This window comes from Cricetulus griseus, chromosome 7 (genome assembly GCF_003668045.3).
Source record: "Cricetulus griseus strain 17A/GY chromosome 7, alternate assembly CriGri-PICRH-1.0, whole genome shotgun sequence".
Taxonomy (NCBI): domain Eukaryota; kingdom Metazoa; phylum Chordata; class Mammalia; order Rodentia; family Cricetidae; genus Cricetulus; species Cricetulus griseus.
The window spans coordinates 42253501-42277804 of NC_048600.1; the positions used below are offsets into that span (position 1 = coordinate 42253501).

General features: G+C 44.9%; 1 protein-coding gene across 2 annotated transcripts in view; it reads left to right on the forward strand.

The window, feature by feature from the left end:
• The first annotated feature begins 210 nt into the window (after positions 1-210).
• The window catches only part of Adcy9 (adenylate cyclase 9), a 127539-nt gene continuing 103445 nt past the window's right edge, over positions 211-24304 (forward strand). Inside the window, exons 1-2 of one of the 2 annotated variants that reach the window (XM_027424022.2) lie at positions 211-827; positions 1011-2749. In XM_027424022.2, the coding sequence (XP_027279823.1) occupies positions 1054-2749 (1696 nt within the window). In that variant the 5' untranslated portion in view covers positions 211-827; positions 1011-1053. The remainder of the gene's footprint in view (positions 828-1010; positions 2750-24304) is intronic. The other variant, XM_027424023.2, reaches the window with a different exon arrangement.

Here is a 24304-nt window from a genome sequence, read left to right on the forward strand (position 1 = left end):
CGCCCCCGCCCCCCGCTGCAGCCCGAGCCCGGTGCACGCTCCTAGGCGGGGCGGCGCGCTGCCTGTGCGCGTGGCCCGGACCCGGCGGTGGCGTGCGCGGGCCGCGCGTGCGCGCTGCGGCGGGGGAGAGGGGCGGCGCGGGCCGCGTCTGTCAGTGACAGCGGGAGGGGAGGGGGGCCGGAGATGGTGGCGGCGGCGGCGGCTGCGGCGGCTGCGGCGGCTGCTCTTCCGACATGAGGCAGCGGCTGCGGGAGGCTGGCGGCGGGGCGCAGCCGCAGCGGCATCTGTAGCTCAGGGCCCCTGGGGCGTGGGCGCGGCGTGCAGGCGACCGGCGTGCGGGCCGGCCGGCTTCGCGGAGTCGGGCTCTGCGGCAGCCCGCACCACCGTCCTCGGAGGGGCCGCGCAGGACCCCGAGCTCGGCCCTGGGCGGGGGTGCGGCGCGTTCGGCTGCGGGCAGCAGGCCGCTCGGACCGGCGGCCCTCGGGCTCCGCAAGCTCGCGGGCGGGGGCGCGGGCCAGGGTAGCCCGCTGGTGCTCAGCCGCGCGGGGACAGGACGCGGCAGGAGCCGCAGGTCGGCCCGCGCGCTTTGACGCACCGGGCGCCTCTGCGGCAGGATGAAGCGCTGCTCGCCTCCGGCCGGGTTGTTTTTACGAAAGCCGCTCCCGGTGCCCGGAGCGCTCAAGGTCTGAACTTCCCTCTGGAACCGCAGTTGGAGGCGCGCGGGTAGAGGCCACCAGCGGGCGACGGCGCCCGAGGGGAGCGCAGCGCAGCGCGCCCGGGACCCAAGACTCAGCGCCGCCGCGGCACGGGAACCCCGGGAGCACCAGGTACGGCCGAGCGGTTCTGGCTTGCCTTGGCGCTTTCATTTGCCTTTATGAGCAGTTTTTGTGAGCATATGGTGCCTTCCCAAGTGGTTCGCCAGAGCTCGCACTCGCGACAAGCACAGGTCCCGTGGCCCTCCGGGAGTGTGTGTAGTAAGGCCGCCCTAATTCTGCTGGTTTTGCCCCCAGGTGCCCCTGACCCGCTCGGGAGAGGTTCCAAGAGCTCGGCAACATGGCTTCCTCACCCCACCAGCAGCTGCTGCATCACCATAGCACCGAGGTGAGCTGCGACTCGAGCGGAGACAGCAACAGCGTGAGGGTCAAGATTAACCCTAAGCAGCTGTCCTCCAACACCCACCCGAAGCACTGCAAGTACAGCATCTCGTCCAGCTGTAGCAGCTCGGGAGACTCCGGGGGGCTTCCCCGGCGGATGGGCGGCGGGGGTCGCCTGCGCAGGCAGAAGAAACTGCCCCAGTTGTTCGAGAGGGCTTCTAGCCGGTGGTGGGACCCCAAATTCGACTCCGTGAACCTGGAGGAGGCCTGTCTGGAGCGTTGCTTCCCTCAGACCCAGCGCCGCTTCCGGTACGCACTCTTCTATGTGGGCTTCGCCTGCCTTCTCTGGAGCATCTACTTCGCTGTCCACATGAGATCCAAAGTGATTGTCATGGTGGTCCCGGCTCTGTGCTTCCTAGTGGTGTGTGTGGGCTTTTTCCTGTTTACTTTTACCAAGCTGTACGCCCGGCATTATGCGTGGACCTCACTGGCTCTCACCCTGCTGGTGTTTGCCCTGACCCTGGCTGCGCAGTTTCAGGTTTGGACACCTCTGTTAGGACGTGTTGACAGCTCCAATCAAACTCTCATAGCCAAGGCGGCGGCAGATACTTGCTTATCTCAAGTGGGGCTCTTCTCCATGTGCATTGAAGTGCTCTTTTTGCTCTACACGGTCATGCACTTACCTCTGTACCTGAGCTTGTTTTTGGGGGTGGCCTATTCTGTCCTTTTTGAGACCTTCGGTTATCATTTCCGAAATGAAGACTGCTTCCCCTCCCCAGGACCTGGGGCCCTGCACTGGGAGCTGCTGAGCAGAGCCCTGCTCCACGTGTGCATTCACGCCATCGGGATCCATCTGTTTGTCATGTCTCAGGTGAGGTCCAGGAGCACCTTCCTCAAGGTGGGACAGTCCATTATGCACGGCAAAGATCTGGAAGTAGAAAAAGCCCTCAAAGAGAGGATGATTCATTCTGTGATGCCAAGAATCATAGCTGATGACTTAATGAAACAAGGGGATGAGGAGAGCGAGAATTCTGTCAAGAGGCACACCACCTCCAGTCCCAAGAACAGGAAGAAGAAGTCCTCCATACAGAAAGCGCCTATAGCATTCCGCCCTTTTAAGATGCAGCAGATTGAAGAGGTCAGTATTTTATTTGCAGACATCGTGGGCTTCACCAAGATGAGTGCCAACAAATCCGCTCATGCCTTGGTAGGTCTCCTCAATGATTTGTTTGGTCGATTTGACCGGTTGTGTGAGGAGACCAAGTGTGAGAAGATCAGCACTCTGGGAGACTGTTATTATTGTGTGGCAGGGTGTCCGGAGCCCAGGGCAGACCATGCCTACTGCTGCATTGAAATGGGCTTAGGCATGATAAAAGCTATCGAGCAGTTCTGCCAGGAGAAGAAAGAGATGGTGAACATGCGTGTCGGGGTTCACACGGGGACTGTCTTATGTGGCATCCTGGGCATGAGGAGGTTTAAATTCGATGTATGGTCCAATGATGTGAACTTGGCTAATCTCATGGAGCAGTTGGGAGTGGCTGGCAAAGTTCACATATCTGAGGCCACTGCAAAATACCTAGACGACAGGTATGAAATGGAAGATGGGAGAGTTATCGAACGACTTGGCCAGAGTGTGGTCGCTGACCAGTTGAAAGGTATGTGCATTTCTTTGTCACCTCCCAACCCCATCCTGTTTCCATTTAATAGTAAAAATAGTGACTGAAAAGGTCTGGAGGCAGTTGGCTGTCTTGCACACCTGACTGGGGGAATCAGTATGCCTGTTTTCTAATGAGTCAGGACCTAGTCATACTGCAGGCAGGGACACCGAGACAGTGCTGACCTACATGAGACCTTAGAAGGAAGGAGAACTTTGAAAACTCACGGCTTGCCAGTTGGCTGTTGAAGTCTCTGAAATTCTGGTGGCAAGCCCAGTGAATATGAGGCTGTCAGAGCCCTTTGAAAGGTGGAACTGTTTAACACTTAAAGAAACTGCCTTTAAATTCCATGCAGATGTTTCCCTGTCTCCTTTGACAAAAACAGTGAACCCCAAGTCCCTTTTCTCTCCCGGCCTTGCTTTGCTTTGTCAAAATAGGGGTAGGAAGCTGACTATTCTGTAAGACACTGGAAAATTAGACACATATACTTGTCAGTACATACTGCCTTTTGCCTGAATCAGTCAGTCTCAATGTTTTGCTATCATGTAACCTGTCTTGCTGTATACAGCCAATGCAGATTCAGAACCAGGTGGTTTGAAAGTGGAGTTCTTATGTATCCCTTACTGCCTCTGGCTGCTTGTCCTTAGTCTCAGGATCCTTGCTGCTCTTGGTCTTTTTGCCGGCTACATCTTTTTACTTTATTTTTATATTTTTATATAAGACAAGTCTTTGAGATCTGGGAAATGGGTGTGTAGATTAGGGGACCCAAAACAAGGATTCTCAGTAATCTGCTACATTTCTTTGCCCCATTCCCTGCAATTTTAAAAAGTTCCCATGTTTTACTATAAATCTTCAAGATTGAGAGAACATTTATTTTACAAGTATATGGAGAATTAACATTGATTTTGAAAAGCTACATTAAAGCTGTATTATGTTTTGTGGTGCCCAAATGCATAATTACACAATTAAAAGCCCCAGGAGAGGAGAAGTGATGGTTTAAATCAGTGTGGCTGAGTTGTACTAGTGTGGGCCATCTGCCTTATAGCACTGTTGGGAGTTCAATGGGTGTTTTCTCTCTCAATGGGCATTTGTGGCCTGAGCACCCTTGTCATTTATTGTACTCTGGTCATGGTGGATTTTCTTTCTCTCGAGTTTCCTTTATTGTTTTTATTAGTTATTGAAGAATTTATGGATAGAGCAGGAAAATTTTCACCTGAGAATTCCCTTGTCTAGAGATATCTAAATGTGGTTGTTGACCAGCTCACAAATGACACTCTGAGTTGCCTTGGAAAGCTGTCGCTAGGACAAGCGTCTTTCCAAGGATCATGACACCTGCTTTGGGGCTTCCTGGTATCGGGATGTAAGCCCTCCTTGACATTTTGGCATCTTCAGGACTGACAGCTGTAGGGTTGTGGCACAGTTCCGGACTGTGGTGCTGGACTGCACTGCAGTGTGTGTAACAACACACTGTGCTGGGTCAAAGGAGAGTGAGAACATTTTGGTGAGTTGTACTTTGTGTGACTCTTTGTACTTCATTTACTTTGTGTGACTTCATTTGGACTTCAAAAATAAAAATAGGTATAACTATTAAGTATATTTGGAAGTTTCAAAGTCATTGAATTTTTGGAAATATCAGTGTTTGTTCATTTATTTGTGATTTTTATTTTTTAATTCATAGACCCAGGGTCTCAAAGAAAACCACCTCAAGAAAACTACAAAAGGAATCCTAGAAGGATTCAATGAAATTTTAAGTTTCAAATAGTGTAAATTTAGTAAATTCAATTTAAAAATAAATGTGCATTATACACTTATAAAGAGTTTGTAAATGGACAGGGGAAGGAAAAAAATTAAAGGAAGGCTTAGGTGACCTGTTACTGATTTTTAAATTTAGCATTCCCTCCCTGAACCATTTTCTCAAGACTGATTTTTTTGCTTTTCACTGCTCATTTTGAAAACCATGTGGACGGGACTCTAGCAATAACACTGACGCTTTTTGAAATGGAGCCTTCTTATTCTGGAATTGTGGCAGCATGGCAGGGAGCTACTTCTGCCTAACGAGTCTGAATGGAATGGTGATCCATTATTTCATCACAGTCACATCTTATCCTCTTTTCCTCTGTGTCCCCATCCCTCTTTCTTTCCCTGATTATAACACTCCTATGTATGACTGGCACTGTGGATGCAAGTGTGGACCATGACAGTCCCTGACCTTGGCAAGCTCCTGGTTGGCAGAGTTGTTGCAGAACGGGTCTCTATGTTTGGGGCATTTTAGAGACAGGCACATACTGCCTGAGTCCTGAGATCAGGTGCAGCCCTACAGGTGGGCAAAGGAAGAGACCTGAGCACGGGGCAGATAGCATGGGCAGAAACTGTCAAGTCATGTTTCTCAGTGGGCTTGGGCTTTGGACCCAGCTCATCAGGACTTCCTGGTGATCTCCCAACAGCTTCAATCTAAGGAGTTTGGATTTGATCCAACTCTCAAAGTGGGAAGGATCCCCTAATAGGACTTATGTAAAAGGCCAGGTGATGTTCAGTGAAAACTCATTTTCAGTTCTAGGGATTGTATGTAGCCTGGGAATTAATGTGCTGCTTGAGCAGGTCCTAGATGAGGGAGGGCATGGTGGCCCGAGGGAAGGTAACTGCAGTGTCAGTGGAGAGGCAGCAGTGTGAGCAGCATTACCATAACTGATAACCAGCTGGGACCCCAAGCCAGGCCTTATCAGAGGCTGGGATGGGGCATGACTGGGTGTCATGGTTTGAAGGGAATGGGAACTGACCAGGAGATTATCTGGAATGAGGAAGGGTTGAGATGCCGTTGCAGTGTGGTGAGAATGGAGGATGGGGATCTGGCCAGACTATGAATGCGTCTGGAAACCCTGATCCCACTCATTTACCTTTTCATCAGATTCTGTTCTGTGCCCAGCTCTAGGTTCTGGGGCTACTGTAGGGTACAAAATGGATTTAAAAAATCCTGTTCTCATTTTATGAAGCCTGGGTTTTGAATGAAACAGGGGAGTTTCCCTACTGGAGTTAATAGGGAAACCCAAGATTTTGGAAATGATCCACAGAGTAACAGCAATTATAAAACTAAGGAGAAGGAGCTAAATTTAAGCTACAGGAAAAGTGGTCCTGCTGTAGTGTTGAGATAAACCTCAGAGCTGGAGGGATCCTGGCCTTTCTGTGAGGATGGTTATCCACTGCGTTGGGTTTTCCTGTGGGAGATGTAGAGGCAGAAAGTGAAACTTAGAAGAAAGTGTCCCCAGCTGCCTTCCCCTCCCCATGTGAGTAGGCTTAATCTTTGCAGAAAGAATTTCTGGTTGCCATTGCACTGTTAGGCATACAGATAAAGACGTTTTCCACAGCCAAAATTTAGACTGTGAGCACCTGGGTGAGAAACTCAGCCTCCATCCTCATTCTTAGGTAGGGTATTTCAAATGTGCTGAGACACCGGCTCTCAGGAAGCAAGTGGCTTAGATAAGATGAAACAGAAAATGTGGCCCCACAGCTAGCAAAGATGACAACAGTCATGGTGGGGCAGTGGCCCTGTGAATGCTGTGAGACCTTGCTATGTAGCCTTGAACTTATAACCCAGGCTGGCTTCAAACTTGCAATCCTTCTGCCTCAGCCTCCCAAGCGGTAGGATTGAAAGCTTGTGCTGCCATGCCTGGCCTTTCCTATGACAACCTTTTCAGGCCCTTTGGGGCCAAATACATGGCTTCAAGTAAGTTGCACACAGCTGTTAGTTCTCAAGATAAGCTTTTGGGTGAATTAACTTTTGGCAAGGAAATTAAGAATGAGGTTTTCTGAATTCCAGGTGGAATACAGAAGAAAAGAAGGCAATCTTTTAGGGTAGAATCACTAAGAAAGTTGAAAACTAAAAAGAAAACTCATAACAATCATGTTTGTGCTGACTGGCCGATATCACTTGTTTACTTAATCCTGGAAAAAGAAAGCCATGCTGACTTTTCTACACCTGGGTCCATTGGATGAAAGCCTGCTGGTTGGTGAGCGTGGTTTTCGTGTTTCTGCTGGGATTTTGATGTACTTGTCTGCTCATTCATCTGCATGTCTGCTTTTCTGGTGGAGGCAAGTTGTTGTTGGCCACAAAAAGAGTGGGACCGAGTGGCACTTCATCCATTGGGGTTAGACATTTATATGCAGTTTGCATTTGAGACATTTAAAGACCTTCCTAACAGGACCCAGCATTGCTGGAAGGGATTTTATAACGGGATGTGTGTTTTGAAGAGGGAAGGAACTGACGTGTGAACTCTAGACTGGCTGGATCCACCAGTTGTCCAGAACCAAAGGGAAGGAGCTGAGCATCACAGGGAGTCCTTGTCTCAGTGATGCCTGTCTTGCACAGAGGGAGGGATGGGCCAGGGGGAGGGGCAGGCTTCCCCAGGGAACACTGGAGAAAGCCGAGATCATATTGTTCTGATGAAACTGGTGCATTGTGCCCAACAAGCTGCCCCGTGCCTAAACTTGACTCAGAATTTGTGAAGGGAGCTGGACTTGAACTTTCCTGCTTTTGGACACCAGAGTGTTTACAGAACCATTCATAGTGTTGTACTCTTGGGTGTCCGCTACCCTTTGTACTGAGTTGAGTGGACAGACTCAGTCCTTTGGAATAGATGAGAATGTCAGCTTTCTCCTTCATGCTGGCAATAGCAATGGAGGCAGACCCTAGGAATGGGACAGATTTGAGAACAAGGTGAATAAAATCCTAGGCCTGGGGCAATCAGGCTTATGAGGCTTTCTCTGAGCCCCAAAGCTTTTGGCCTCAGGACCCCTCTACATTCCTAAATTATTGAAGTTACTATTTGTCTATGGATTTTTCTTTTCCCATATTAGAAACTAAAATAAAGTTAAATAAATATTTTAAACTTATTTCAGAATAATAAACCTACAACACCATCACATTAATATAAACAACATTTTAATAAAAATAAAAACATAAAAAGTTAACTGTTTTCAGACAAGGAATTGGTGAGAAGAGGAAATCTGTTTAATGTCTGTGCTAATCAAAAGTTAATTTGAAAAATTATAGACTCTGTATTGTAGAAATCCACGACTGTAGCCCTTTTTGAGTATGTCAGCTGGGTTGTCTTAACTGTCTCAGTTTGCATTCTGGTCTTGGATAGTGAAGGACACAGATGAGTCCTTGGGAAGTGAAGGAACATTTTATTGAGATTGTTGTGCGGTTATTTTCTTTGACTTCATGCCAACACTAACAAATAGTAGTTTCTTTTCTTTTGGGGGCGGCTTTTCAAGACAGAGTTTCTCTGTGTAGCCCTGGCCGTCCTGGAACTCACTCTATAGACCCGGCTAGTTCTGCCCACCTCTGCTTCCCAAGTGCTGGGATTAAAAGTGTGTACCACCATCACCTGGCCTCAAATAAGAGTTTCTTAAAGCATAGGGACAAAATGGAGCCCAAGGCCTTATTGTCAATTTCTTTTGTATGCTGTCACAGGGTGTTTTACTAGATTTTTAAATGAATTTTCTCTTCAGGTGTGACTTTATAGTAACACCCATTGGCCATTTGGAGAATACTGATTTCTTTTCAGTTAAGATATTCTAAGTGCTGACATCAGGGGAGTCTGTAAACATGGGGAAGATGCTAACTTGACAGTGGCGGGTATATGCTACCTAAAATCCCCATTTTCACTGCAGAGTTTGAACTTTTATCATCAACAGTAAAACACTGTTGATTTCCTTGAATCGACAGCCTCATTTTGCTACTTTTTTTCAGCAACAGCCTGCCAGCACTCAGGCTTGTTTGTAGTTTGTCTGTAGGTCAGACACAGATGATGTCCATGAGAAAGGCTTCAGATTTAGCTTGAAGCACCAAGCTGCATAGTGGCTCTCCCGACAGCCACGGGACCTTGTTGTGTGGCATAGTGCTGGAGGCATGTTTCCCATTTTATCACACAGACTATTAAAAAGACACATACTCAAGGTTGAGATTTAATAGTCATTAATTTTACTGCTTCATCAAGGACGTTCTTCAGTGAAACTGCTTTTCTCTGCAAACATGGGGTGGTTAAGGATGCCATGACAGTACAGTTTGGTCCCGTTGCCTTGAGTGGCATGTGGGATTAGCTGTTGTAACACTAAGACGATGAAAAGACAAATATGAGGGAACTATGAGAATGAGAAGGAAAGAAGAGGAAGGATGCAGAGGTCATGAGGGAGCAGAAAGGTTGAGTCAGGGGAAGAATAGAAGAAAGGGTATGTGATAGGTAGGGTTTTGGTTGGGGGTGTTAAGGGATGAGGAGAAGAAGGGAACTGCGATTGTCATGTAAAACAATATTGTTTCTAATTCAAATAAAAATGATAAAAAAGACAAATAAGGTCTTTATGAGAATAGATTTGCACTCACAAATGCCCTGCTGTGTAATTTTGAAAAAAGATCACAGCTAGCTGTGTTTGTCTACTGTGCATGCTTTATGGGTTTGATCCCCAGCACCGCATAAAACTAGGTGTGGTGGTGCAGCCTTGTAGTCTCAGCATGCAGGAGGTGGCAGCAGGACCAGAAGCTCAGGATCATCTTCAGGTACATAATGAATTTGAGGACAGCCTGAATTAGATAAAACCTTCACACAAAGAAATAAAACAAACAACAACAAAAAGACTGTTTTGTATATAGCACCCAAAAAGACATTGTCTTAAATGTGAAATAAACTGCCAACATGACAGGCATTTTCTAGCTCAGAATTTTGCTTTTCCTTAAAATCCCTCAGAGAAGGCCAGTGTTGCCTTGCTGTTGTTTAGTGTGCCTGCTCTGGTGCAGTGTGGTTTAGTGGTTAGGTAGTTGGCTTCTGATTCATTTGGATTATGTTCTCTGTTCTGTGTTTCTTTACTGCAGGACCAGACAAGCTGCCTAGGGACTCTATAGCACACAGGGAGCAGAGATTCTCTGACAGAGGTTCTCTCTCAAGAGTGGAGCATCAGATGAGGTGGTTCAAGTGGAGCATTGAGTAGCATAGTGACTTGTTTGCATAGTGGCAATGACCATTCGGTCACCAAGAGCCAAGTCTCCCCCTCTGGGGCAAGTTGTATTTTGTCCTCACAGAAGGGCTCTTCTCCTTTGCTATACTCTGTTTGGTGAGCACTGAAACCCAGAACACACCAGGGACCGTGACTGTGTCAGTTTCTTGAATTAAAAAGGGCAAGTGTCCAAACTGCAAACCCCTGATAGCTTGCTCTGGTTACACTGTAGCTTCTGAGCTTGGCTGCTTCCTCAATGGAAACCCCTGGGAGCTCGGCAGTATTGTTTTTGGGCAGCTTTAAGTCCCTACAGCTTTGAGGTACTTACAGTGATGTGGCCCTAGATAATTGAGGAATTATGGGAAAAGCCTCAGCTTTGCGAGCCTGGAGATATGGCTGAAGTTTAAGCGAAAGCTGTTATTCTACTGTAAACTCTTTTATTTATTCACTAAATATTGAATGAGTTCCTACCATTGGTGAGGCATGGACAAAGACCCAGAGACAGACTGCGGTCTCTCCTGGACCATGTGACCTGGATGTGTGAGGATGCACTAGTCAAATGGCCACACAAAAACTGTGCACCAAACTTGCCGATTGTATAGTATGAATAAGGCTGTGCAGGAAGGACTTTTATTATCTTCATTTTATGAGGGAAGTGAAGTAGGGAGACGTCCAGTAATTAGTAATGTTCAAGCAGCCAGAAAGAGTCAGTAAGTAGTTAATCCAATACTTAAATCCAAAGGAATGTATCAGAAAACTCGAGTACCCACCTCATTGAGTTGTAGGGATTAAATGTTAAGTACATGTCAAGTGCTTAGGAAGGACTTGGCACACAGTGGCTCTCATCAGAGACTACGTTCACGAGCTGATGGTATTGAAAGGGGTGATTCTTTTTCAGCAGCATCTGAGCAACCTTTCCAGTTCACATAGCAATTTTACTCGCCGTTCCAGCTCCCAGCAATGTGAAGTCATATCACCTCACGCATGTAAAGGATTTTTACTTCATTGGCCTCATTCCTTCCCCTTTTTATTTTGGGTTGGTTCTTTTTAAAATTTTTATTTTATTTATCTCCCCCCCCCCGTGTGTGTGTGTGTGTGTGTGTGTGTGTGTGTGTGTGTGTGTGTGTGTGTGTCTACCACCATTGTGCACATGTGGAATGTGGAGGTCAGAGGAAATCTTCTGAGAATTGGTTCTTTTCTTTCATCATGGTATCCAGGGGTTGAACCCAAGTCCTTAGGCTGATACAACAAGTGCTTTTATCCACTGAGCCATCTCGTTAGCCCTGTTTCAAATTGGTTTTCTTAAGAAAAAGAGGAGATTCTTATTTTTTAGTTAAAAAATTTTGTTGTTGTTGTTTTTGGTTGTTCAAGACAGGGTTTCTCTGTAGTTTTGGAACCTGTCCTGAAACTTGCTCTGTAGACCAGGCTGGCCTTGAACTCACAGAGATCCACCTGCTTCTGCTTCCCAAATGCTGGGATTAAATGCGTCATCACCACTACCCAACTGAATTATTTTTATTTTTAATTATGTGTATGCATATGTGTCCATGTGAGCATATGTGTCCATGTGAGCATGCGTGCCTGTGGAATCCAGAAAAGGGTGTCAATCCCCTGGTACTGGAATTACAGGCAGTTGTGAGTCAGCTGACATAGGTGCTAGGAACTGACTTTAGGTCCTCTTGAAGAGCAGCAAGCTCCCTTAACTGCTGAGCCACTTCTCTGGTCCCCCATTTTGATACCCAGTTTGTATCGTCTTAAGCACATGGGTGTTCCCACAGCTTGGCTGCCATATCCTTTTTTTCCAACCCCAGTGGCTTACGGTAGATTTTCTTCACAGTAGCATTTTTAAGTAGAAGAGAAATTATAGGTATTGAAGTCTCATTAATTCAGTTTTTCTGGCATGTTTATTCAGAGAGACAGCTAAAGTTTACCCTATCTTGTTTTGAAAAGAAAATTAATAGCATATGCATGTTTACATGAAGAAGTAAACCACAGAAGAAAACCATGTGCATCCCCAAGCTCTTGGGAAGCTCTAGTTAGCCTTCTTGCAATTGGCGATCATGAAGCAGTGTGGCATTTATTTTTACAGTATCTTTCCACTGAGGTCTGCTGAAGGACATGTGTCTGTGAATATAGATAAATAGCAGCAAAGAGCAGCAAAAAGGAAATCCCTACACGAAGATATCGATGACCTGTTTATAGGCTGAGGAATATACTCAGCACAGCTGTGGGAGGCTCCAGAAGGCGACACCAGTAGTTCTCTTCCTAGGAGCCTTGTTCTGAACAGTGCCTCCTGGGAAGGAGTGTTGGGTACTCTCATTTCCCTCACATATTCTTGTGTTTGACTTGCTTATTCCTGAGTGACTTTTTCCCCATTCTACTGCAGTGTCCTGAAATAAGGGACTTTCACAGGTTAAGCAATGCTGACATATTGCAACTACCCAGTGGTCACACTCAGCCCTCTTTCTCCTGGGTTGCATATCTGTGGATTCACTCAACCCCAGATAAAAAAATTCAGAAAAAATGGTATATGTACAGTCTTGTCTTCCTTCCTTCCTTCCTTCCTTCCTTCCTTCCTTCCTTCCTTCCTCCTTCTGTCCCTCCTTCCCTTTTTCTTTCTGCCTTTCTTTCTTTCTTGTCTGTATTCCCTAAACAATCTAGGACAATATCTATTTACATACCACTTACATCATATTGTAAGTAATCTAGGGCCAACTAGTACATGGGAGGATATGCATATCTTATGTGCAAATGCTGTGCTTTTTTTTTTGGTTTTTCAAGACAGGGCTTCTCTGTATTGCTTTGGAGGTTGTCCTGGAACTCGCTCTGTAAACAGGCTGGCCTTGAACTCACAGAGATCCACCTGCCTTTGCCTCCCTAGTGTTGAGATTAAAGGCATGAACCACCAATGCCTGGCAGTGCTGTGCTTTTTTATCTAAAGGATTGGAGAATTTATGAATGGACACTGGTATTAATGGAGATCCTGGAAGCAGTCTTCCTACCACCCCACACAAACACTAAGGGACTCCCACTTGGCTTTGAAAGTTTGAGAACTGCTTTTTAATTAAATGTCTTAGAGAAAATGTGAAGTGAATACAATTGTTTAAAAAGTAAAGTTCACCCCCCCACCGTGTGTGTGTGTGTGTGTGTGTGTGTGTGTGTGTGTGTGTGTGTGTGTGTAGGTCACAGGGCAACCTTAGGTACTAGTCTTCATTTTCCACCTTGCTCCTGTTTAATGGAGGAAATATTACTACAGCTTCTTGCATTCTACATTGTAGACACTGTTGAGTGCTTACCAAATCTTTGAAGCCCTGGGCTTAGTCTTCATCACAAAAGAACCAAAACTCAAACCCAAACCCAATCACCCACTTGCAGCCTCTATTCAGTGAACTACCCAGCTATTCCCAGAAAAGCCTGTTGCCTTCTCTGGCCTTCCAGTTTGTCTTGTGTAGGTGAAGGTATAGTCTGACATGGAACATAATCCACTCCTGAGTTAAATCTTCAACACAGAGGATAGGGACTTGACAGGAACTAGTATAGGCAGTGGAAGGGAGAGCCAGTCAGGATATGGCCTGGCATGGGAAAGGAGGCCGTGGGCACCAGAGCATCAGCCTCTGGCCTGGTGTGTTGTCCCTGTGGCCAGAAGGCAGGAAGAGCAGCTTGGGCTGCGGGGCAGGAAAGCACAGGATTAGGAACTGAGGAAAATACAGGGTTAGTTCATTCAGGCAATTTGTAAGCTTTTTAAAATGGAGGTTTCATGAAGTGTATATGTCTTGAATAATTTTTTATTCTTTTTTTTTCCGACACAGGGTTTCTCTTTGTAGCTTTGTAGACCAGGCTGGCCTCAAACTCATAGAGATCCGCCTGCCTCTGCCTCCCGAGTGCTGGGATTAAAGGCGTGCGCCACCAAAGCCTGGCTATAATTTTGTTTTCTTGATAATTCTTACTTGTCATTGTCTGTGAAAACCAGCATCCCCTGTTCACCTGCCCCCTTCTTGAGGGAGTGAAGCTTTAGACTAGTTGCTGCACATAATTTCCAGGATTTTTATGTAATACTATTAAATTCTGTTCAGTTTCTTTTTTTTCCTTCCAAAGGTGGGGAGGGGAGATGTGATACAAAACTAGGCTTTTCAGTCCTTTGTTTCCATGTTTGATTTATTTGGGAAATATTAGCTTACTCTTTTTTTTTTTTTAATAAACAATCTGGTCTAGAGAGAGAAAGAAAACCCACAGGCAGCTGATTTTTTTTTTTTTTTTTTGTATATGGATACTAAAATGTGTTGTCACGAAAGCTATAGTATTTTAAATAAACACTGTTATTCAATATTGATCTGGTTACTTTTACCCTAGTGTTTCTGCTTAAAAGTGTGGGTGGCACTATAGTTGTGACTGTGTAACTGAGTTCTTATTCCCTGGAGATGTTTTTATGGTCATTGCTATTCCTTTTTGTCTTGTGAAGGAACTGTTTGGACACTGAGGGGCCTGTGTTTCTGGAGGAAGAGTGGTTGTTACAGAATTAATCGCATTTGTGAAATGGCTTTGCTCTTGTGATTAGCTTTCCATTTTAAGATGCTTTCTCCACCCCAAGTTCAGCACATTTGGCATTGCTCTCCCCTCGCCTGCTTAGTCTTACTGGCTTTCAGATTTTTCTTGTTTATAAAATGTAAACTTTGAAGTGGCTATGCCTTCAGGTCCCACTGTCCTCTAGGAATAGCTGAGATTCTCTCAGGATTGGAAAATAGTACTTTTCTTAATACAGAGAAGTGGTTTCCCTTTTGTCCATTTGTTTAAACTATGAACCCTCATTTAGACAAATTTAGCATAGGGAAACTCAGATTTACAGAACCACTAAATTATGGGGTATGTTTGAGATTCTTAACTTCATAGAGGGTTCTTTGCTTCCTTTAAATATAAGTAAGGTTGAATTCTGAAAGTATAAATTTACACATGGGATTTCAGGATCAAATTTGTTACATAAAGCAAGAGTATCCCATGAGGAACCCCACTTGGCTTTGAAAGTTTGAGAACTGCTTTTGAAATAGCTTGGAGGAAATGGGGAGTGAATATGATTGTTTAAAAGATGTGCTTTTTTTAAAAAAATCTTCATGTGTATGTGGGTGGTGTCAGGAGTAGGTGGGGTCGGTGGGGTGGGGAGTAGGTAGGAGGGATGCATGTGAAGGTCAGAGGGCATCTTGGGTGTCGGTCCTTGAGACAGGACCTTTGTATTGGTTGCTGCAGGCTGGCCCACCCAGGAGCTTCTGAGGATTTCCCCTGTCTGCTGCCCATCTTGCCCTAGGAGCACTGGGGTTACAGATGTGTGCTGCCATGTCCACCTTTACATGTGTTCTTCCTTATCTGTACATGACCTGATCATTGTGTCAGAGGCTGGAAGATTAGTTGTCAACAAAATGAATTTCATGGTGTCCGAAAGTTTTTCATTAGCAGGATTGAGGAAATATTGGATTAATAAGGTCCTTACCAGGTGTGCCATTCATAGGGTACTTGCTTCTCCTTCTTTTATCCCTCAGTCTGCCTGCCATTTATAGTATGCCAGAGACTTGCTGGTCCTCCTATGAGTCCCCAGATATACTTGAACTCTGGATTTTGCATCACTTCAATCATTGATATAGAACATTTTAATCCCCCTCTAGCCCCTCCCCCGCCCCCCTCCCCCAGTGGGAGAATGTACTAGGGAAGGAACAGAGAGCCCTGAGCATGCCACTTGGCACTACCCTTCTGCTTTGTTTATGGTGGTTTGAACCTTGTCTTTCTCTTCTCGGATTTCTTATCCTTTCTAAGGAATAGCAAGGGCACTCCAGGGAATGAAACATTTTCTGTGGTTTGTAGGACTGGTGAAATAAAGTAGCAAGAGGAAAATGTTCTATTTGGATTTGAATACAGTGTTGTCATTGAGTACCTGTGTCCCATGACCTGTGGGTGAATTTAACCTCCACAGAGGTGGTGGGACTGTAGCTTCCCTGAGAGTGCAGTTGCTCAGAGCCTGCTGGCCTGAGTCACGGTCTCCGAGGTCATGTCAGCTTGGAGGATTAAGAACCTTAGGATTGCCATACAAACAAGATATTTCAGAGGCCTTTCCTTGTCTTTTATACACATTTCCCAGAGAATCTCTCAGCTGGAATAACTTAGCACAGTGTTCTTTCTGGCTCAAGAGAGAAATTTTTATCATGAGTGCTTTGTGAGCTGATGGTTCTAAGATGTCAGCTTGTCCCTCTGCCGCTGGGAGTTCAAGTGGAAATGTTTGCTTTCCTAGCTCTGGCCATGCTGTTACTTTATTTAGTAGCAATTGAGTTTCTCATGCCTCCCTGGGAGGTGCTCCTCCTTGCAGTAAGGTTTCTTCTGCTCTTCAGCAGCCTTGGCTGAGGTATGTGAACTCTTCTTTGATTTACTTCTTCGTATCAGTTTTTTTTTTGAGATATAATATATATGGCATGCAATGAGTTTTAAATTACATGTACTTATTTATTTGTGTGTGTATATGTGTGTGTGCCAAAGCATGCATGTGAAGGTCCGAGGACAACTTGTGCAAGTCTCCTCTCTCCTCCCACCAGTAGATCCTAGGGATTGAATTTATGCTATCAGGGTTGGCAGTCCACAGTTTACCACTGAGCCATTTCATCTGCCCAATTCCTGGCTTTTTTCTTCTTTTTTTCTTTACAGAGCTGTGTGACCAATACTACAATCAATTTTCAGAATTTTTATTACCCATTAGGTGTTACTTCCCAGTCTCCCCAAGCTCACCTCCCAGCCTCTGTTTCTGATGCTGCAGAGCCTGCAGATATTTCATATAGAATCATTGGACCTTTGATGTGTGGTATCTTCTGCTAGATATCATATGGCTCTGTCCCACATGCCGGAGGTCACAACTAGGACTCTACAGTGTTAGGCCAGCACTGCTACTATACTGGCTGCAGCCTCAGCCTGGTGCTTCCTGAGCCTGTAACAGGACTCAGAATTCCTCATCAGTGTAAGGGTAGACTTTGGCTATTGGTAGATGGAAAAGGTATTCTCTTTTTAAAATAAACAACCCAGCTGACTGAAGATAAGTTGGAATGACAAGGAACTTCTATTATTTAATAATATACCATGACTGAAATGTAGATTTTCTATTTTTGCCAGTGTTTTCCTGAAAGCAGGGTTAGTAAGAATTAGTAATAGATTATAATTTGATGTACATGTTTCATATAACCAGTTTAGTTTTTTTTTTAATAGCCTTTCTTCTAGGCTGATTCCAGTTTGATTAAACACTAAGTTCTTGAGGCCTTTCCCTTTCTTCCAGTCGGTTCCTTAATAGAGGGCTTTAGGGGAAGCGTGTGGTTGAGTACGAAACCACTCTCATTTGATATTTTGTGGATGTAAGTACCAATTATAGTAAAGTCTTTCTGGATGTCTGGGTTTTCTGAGGAGCCGAAGATTTCATCCATTAGTCAATAAGGGAAAAATTCCTTCCTCTTTATTTATTTTGGAGACAGAGTCTCACTTTGTAGTTCAGGCTGGCCTTGAACTTTTGGCACATTTCCTGCCTCAACCTCCCAAGTGTTGGGATTTCAGGCAAGAGCTTCCATGCCTGCCCAGCAAGTTTCCTGTTTTAACCAATTTAAACATCATTTCTGCAATGTATGAAACAGTTTCATAAAAGTAAAATATGCCAAATAAAATGTAATTTTCTTGATGACTCAGTTATTTTTACTACTTGTTATTTGGCCTTTACTAATATAGCAATTTCCTTTTAAAAATAGGATTTTTTTGTTTTGCTTTAAGCAAATGGAGGTTGCCCTGTTTTTCCAGTCCTTACATTTTAAAAATTAATTTTTCTGCCCACTCTCTTGATTTCAACTCTTACATAACTGTTAGTATGTTTTCTTATAGCAAGTTTGTTCTGGCTTTTACATTAGTCCATAAAAACAAAACAAAAACCATTTAAGCATGTTAATCCTGCTGAGACAGTTTGATTGAAGGGCTAGGAATTTGAGCTAGGCTTGATGGTACTGGTCTGTAATCCCATGACTCCGGAGGTAGGGGAAGGAGTATTGGGAGTTCAGGGCCAGCCTGGACTACATGAGACCCTGTCCCAAAACAAGTAAAAAATAGCAACCTAGAAAGCAAACAAAAGGACTGAGAATTCCATCTTTGTGCCATTTTTTTTTGTGTGTGTATAAATTCTGAATAAATGAAGTTGCAAGGTACATGAGTTCAGAATCAGTATGTTACTCCAGAATTTTTTTTTTTTTTAGCATTTATTTGTTTGTTTATTTGAGACTGGGGCTATATAGCCCAGTCTTGCCTCAGACATACTATCTAGCTAAGGCTGTCCTTAAACTCCTTCCTGTTTCTACTTTCCTAGAGCTAGGGTTATAGGCATATGACACCATACCAGGCTTTTGAGTATTTTTAAAGGGGGAGAGAAAGAAATTTAATTGGAATTTGTATCTTAGCCAAGACAGCATGTTTTCTATAGGACCAAAAAGGTAGATTTCTTTTATGTATGTAAAAAATAAAAGATGGGAATTCTAGGCCAGATTCTATAATTGTTAATTAACTAGAGTTAATAATGAAACCCATAAGCCGTTGTATTACAAACCTAAAATGTGAGCATTACACAAAGGCTGATTTTTATTATAGTGTGCAAAAATTTCTCAATAGTATTTTGCAGAATTTCACAAGAAACATCTAGAAAACTGTAGAAACTGTTACACATACAGCAATTTTGTGTGTTTTCTGACACACTGCCAAGGAGAATTGGATACCTGTCTTCCTCTTCAGTTTAAGCTGAAGGTGTGTGTGTGGAGTTTTCATCCTGGGAATCTTGTGACCTCATGTTTAGTAGTGCTGACAGTGTTGGCTTGTCACAAGTGTTGGGAAGACCTGTGCTTGTAGCAGGGCCGTGGGCACAGCTAGCTTGCCCCGTGAAGGCTGTCAGTGCCTTAATTTTCAATGTAGTATGTCATTTAAAAATGGTGTGTTGTTACTTAAGCAATTTGAGTATCTATTTTCTCCTTGGAAAAGAGAACCACTAAACTTGAAGGGTGTGGATTAGGGTTGATGAGATCATGTGTGTGGAGTTATTGGTCCTACCAGAGTTCAGAGAACATTGATTTATCCCACTGCCCTCTCCAGAAAGCCCATTTTTATCAGCACTCAAACCCACATATTTGATGCTACCCCATGAAAAACCCTGTACAGATGTGGGGCTCAGAATGCACCTGCATCTCACACCAGACGTGCTAGCCAGAGGTAGTACAGTAGTCCTCATTCTGACTTTTAGGGCTGGTCCCTGGATCTGTGGTGGAACTCTGCCCTTCCTGTGGCTCCTTTAAACCATAATCTCAGTGTGTCACTGTCCAGGGCCTCCAAGCTGTGACCCTGGTGCAGGGCAACATGCTGTAGCTGCAGCTCAGAGGCATACTCAGCAGCTGTGGTCAGTTGTGTTTTTATCTACAAATGCATACCAGGCCCCATCTCACTACTAGGACACACGGTAGCAAAAGTCCCTGAATGAGGGTTCCTACTTTGAGGTAAGGAAGGCAGATGCAGGGGCAGCTGGACACCGTATCCAGTGGTGATGTAGGGTGGGGGCTCAGATGCTGGAGTGAGTACATCTGTGTACAGCTGCGTTAGTCTCCAACGGGTACTTAGCAGTTTGGAGGCCGGTGTAAGACTATGCATCAGAGTTGGGCGTTGGTGGTGCATGCCTTTGGCTCCTAGGACTCTACGGCAGGAGGATGGCTGTAAATTCAAAGCCAGCCTGAGCTACAGAGTGAGGCCTGTCTCAAGTAAAAACCCCTCTCATGCTGCTCACTACAGTGGGGCCTCCTGGTGTTCTGTTACAGACAGCCTTTTCAGGACTCACAATCTGCCATTCCCCCAAGCATTGCTGTTATTTTGGGGGGTTCTCCATGTTCTGTTAACTTTTTCGTTGAAGGGAAACTTTAGAGCCATCTGCTTTAAAGTGATCGATTCCATGATGTTGAGTGCGTTCGTAATGTTGTGCTATTGTCACCTCTGTGGTCCCAGCTCTTTCATCACCCCCAAGAAATGCCTAGTCCCCAGGGAGCAGTCATCCCCCACCTCTCCCAACACCAACATCTTTGTATCTCTAGGAGTCACATACTCTAGACATTTCATGTAAGTAAAATTCTACAACATGTGACCTCTGTATCTGGCTTCTCTTGCTTATTATATATTTTCAAGTTTTATCAATGTTGTAGCCCGAGTCATTACTTGGTTCTTTTTTATGGCAGTGTAATGCTCCATTGTAGGTGGAGACCACATTTTATTTGTCCATCTATCCATTTATTAGCAGACATGTTGGTGGTTTTCACCTTTTGGCTCTGTGGTTTAGTGCAGCTGAAAGTATTTGTATACGACTTCTTATGAGTACATGCTTTTGGTTCTTATGTGTTTATGCCTTCAACTAGATTTGCTGGGTCACCTGGTATGGCTTTTTAACAGTAGTCCACCAGTTTCAAACAAGTAACTTATAAAAGGACAATATGGAAAGTTATATCTGCCAGCTATGTTTTGGGAAACATCCCAAAGGCTTAGAGTGAAGCCTCAGTTCTACGAATCTTATATAATGTTTTTGTTTGTTTTGTGGTTTTGTTGTGGTTGTTTTTGAGACAGGGTCTCACTGTGTAATGCTGGCTGGCCTGGAACTTGTTATGTAAACCATGGTGGCCATGAACTTACAGATACCCTCTTGCTTCTGTCTCCTGAGGACTTGGGTTAAAGGCATGCTTAGCCTGTGTATTTGCTTTTTGAGACAGGTTCTCAATGTGTGGCCCAGACTGGCTTCACACTTTTGATCCCCTCTCCTCAGCCACCAGAGTGCTGTGATTGTGGGTGTCATTGCACTCAGATTCGAATTATATAATATTGATAGAATTACTTTGTTTATGATAAGTTGAAGTGACATTGTGATTAAGATACAATTATAGCAGGGCAGTGGTGGCTGGTGCATGCCTTTAATCCTAGCACTAGAGAGGAAGAAGCAGGAGAATCTCTGAGCTTGAGGCCAGCCTGGTCTACTGAGCAAGTTTCAAGATGGCCACTGATACATACACAGAGAAACCCTGTCTGAACACCCCTCACCCCAAAATGCAGTTATAATTCAGATCCAATATTGAGAGACTTTTTTGATGTATCAATATGACTGTTTTGAGATTATGTGGTAAACAGTACCTAGGGCAAGCTTTAAAAAAAATGCTATATAAATATAGAGTATCCCAAACAAATCTAGGAAGTTTCTGGCTCAGATGAACTTGAAGTATCTGGATAGAGTATAGTAAAATGAGGTTTCCCTCTGGTCCAATCTCCTGTGCCCAGCTGGGCTGCACTTCTCTTGCCAGCTGCCCTGAGAGCCTGGGACACGGATACTTTCCATAGCCGGCTTCGTTCCCACACACTTCCTTAATATAGAACGTTTTCAAAAGAAACACTGGCTACTAGGGAGCTCTGCTCCCAAACATGGTCATCAGTTCATAGTTCATTTTATTTTGTTTTCGTGTAGTTAAAACAAGGGATAATATGTAAACTTGTCAGGGTAACTGAGTGTCATTATGGCTTAGGGTGAATAAGGAGAAAGTGGAGTTTTGAGTCAGTAGAGGAAAAGGCGAAGTCCCTCTGCTGCTGAGCAGGTGATGTAGGGGGTCAGCAAGACCTTGCTGAGAAGTTGGGAGGGTGGGAATGTCCACAGGGCATGAGGGTATGCCCTGACGCTGACCTGTCCTGGACTCCCTTCCCAGCCAGTGGCATTGACTTTCCATTGGTGTGTGTTGACCCACCTGGAAAGATGACTTTGTGAGCCAGCTCAGAATGGGTATACATGGCCAGGTTCTACTCCCTCCTCCCCACTGTGGATGGTCTCCAAAGCTGTTAGACAACCCTTGGTCATAGGTCCCAGGAAATGTGTACTGTGAGCTGGGATGTGACTGATGCCTAGAGATAAAATTGTTCAGGGTGAGTGTGGATTCCCCAAGGGACAGGGGGATCCAGAGTGGGTATCAGGCAGAGAATATGCTGGAAGGTACTGTGTAGTAGTTAGACTTCATTTTGCCCTGTTTTGTTTTGTCACGTATTTGGGACAGAGTGGAACTCACTGTGTACTCCAGACTGGCTTCAAACTAACAGCACCCCCCCCACCCCCCCCACCCCGCTTCTGCTTTCTAAGTGCTGAGAGTACAGGCGTGCACTGTCATTTCCAGGCACTGATTTTGTTTTAAACTTTTTTTTTTGGTTTTGAGGATTTTATACACGAGTACTAACACCACTTGCTATTTTTTAAAAACCACCTATGTGAACATCCATTGGTTGTGCACAAGTTTTGAATGCCTGTTATAGATAAAGATATGAGGTCACTGCCTCAGGATCTCCCAGACTGCCTGATTCTGATGGTGGGGATGTGAGATTGTGCAGTTGTGTGATTGGCAGCAGTGTGGAAACTCCTCAGAGTGGAGACACTGAGTTACTGTATGTCTCACAGTTCCTCTCTCAGTTTTGCACCCAGGAGCACTGAAGATATACTCATGCAAAAACTGGCACACAGCTGAACATAGCAGCCAAAAAGTGCAAAGCAGCCAAATGTCTGTCAGTGGGCAAATGGATGGACAAAGTGTGGACTAGTCACATGGTTGAATATTATTCAGTCATAAAGAGGAATGACACACTGGTGCATGCCACAACGTAGATGAACCTTGGAAATGTGCTAAGTGAAAAGATGCTAGACATAGAGTCCAGAAGAGTGGAATCCTAGAACTAGAAAACAGATGAATGGTTAGGAAGGAAGGGGGAATGCTTGCTTAGTGGAGACAGGGTTTTCTTCTTAGGATGATGAACAGTATTCTGAAGTTAGACTGGTGCACACCTGTCATCTCAGGAAGGGACTTCTTTGGCTATAAGTTCAACGCCAACCTGGGCTAAAGAAACTAAGGGTGGATGGAAAGAGAGAAAAGAGATGCTAGATGGATGAATGGATAGATAGATAGATAGATAGATAGACAGATAGACAGACAGACAGATAGATAGATAGACCTGAAACTGCTTATGTGATGGCTGCCACCTGTACTAAGGATCATTGGATTTTATACTTGAGTGAGTTGCATGGTTTATGGGTCGTATATAAGTGCAGTGATTACATATGCCAGAGCAATGCTAACAGCTAATTAGACACCATAACATACTAGGACAAGGCAAGTGTAGATTGGTGGTGCACATCTGTTATCCCAGCACATAGAAGACTGAGGTACTGAGGCAGGAGCATCTCTGGGATCTCAAGACTGGTCTACATGGTGAGTTCCAGGACAGCCAGGATGACACAGTGAGACCCTGTGTGTCAAAACACCTTTCTCAAAAAAGAAATAATGATTATATAGAAGTGGGACTGAGGGTTACGAGATGGGTGATGCTGTTTGCAGTCTTTGGGGAGAGATGGAGACCTTGGTTTGAGGTCAGGACACAGTTTAGCAGATTCAGTGTCTTCATTTCTGTGTTCAGAGCTGTGTAATTTAGGAGGCCTGATCTGGGTTAACCATGAGACCATTTGTAAGCGAGGCGCCAGTGTATTAAGTTACCTTGAGGAATAGGATGTACTTTTCCAGTGTCAAGACTATTCCTGGGGCACTCCCTCTGTGATACCAGAGTATCTGGTAGTAATCTGTCTCCTGACAGAGCAGAGCTGCGTTATTCAATCAGCATATCTTATCACAGGTGGAGAACTTTAGAGAATCTTCCTGAGCTGTTCAGGGTGAGCTCCACTATGTTCTTCTTTTCTTAAGAGAGTCGGTGCTGCAAGACACATCCATGTGCAAAGCAAAACCTCTTTTTTTGTGTGCAGATGTGTGGAGATGAGTTAGAACAGAAGAGTCCATGAAGGGAATCTGCTGATGCAGCACGGGCAGGCAGAATCCACAGCCGGTAGGCCCTTCCTAAAGCAGGGGGTGTGGTGGGGAGAACAAAGATGTTTCTCCAGAGATGGGCCTGCTAATTTTGCTTACTTTACTCATATTAAGGTGGCCTAGAAGTACTGTGATCTGGATAGGAGAGGACTACTTCAGCGTGGAGTCAGTGTGGACACGCTGAAGGGGTGGCTTTGTTACCCATCTTACAAGTACAGAAAAATAGTCCCAGGAAGAGACCCAGGTTAAGTCAGCTGATGAGATTGCTGCCAGCAAATAGACAGGAACAACATGAGCAGGTACTGATGACCCATTATGGGGCAGCTCCAGTGAGGGCCAGTGGCTAGCTGTGGACACGCTGTGCTGAACTCTTGTTGAGCTGACATCTGGAGTGAGGGCAGAATCTCCTCTCCTAGTATCACCATGTTGGAGCTGGAATCTTAAGTTCCCCCCATCACTTCCTGGTTGAAACATGACCTTTCACCAGAATTCAACAGGGATGGAAAAGAGTTTGTGCTGTGTTTTGGTATGATGTGTGTTTCGGAGATATTTGTGGAAGTGTATAGAACCTGTATCCTGCACTAGTACCAAGAATGAGTCATTGTTCTATGGACCCTGACCCTTGCACCAGCCAACGGGCTCTTGGCAGATACTGAGA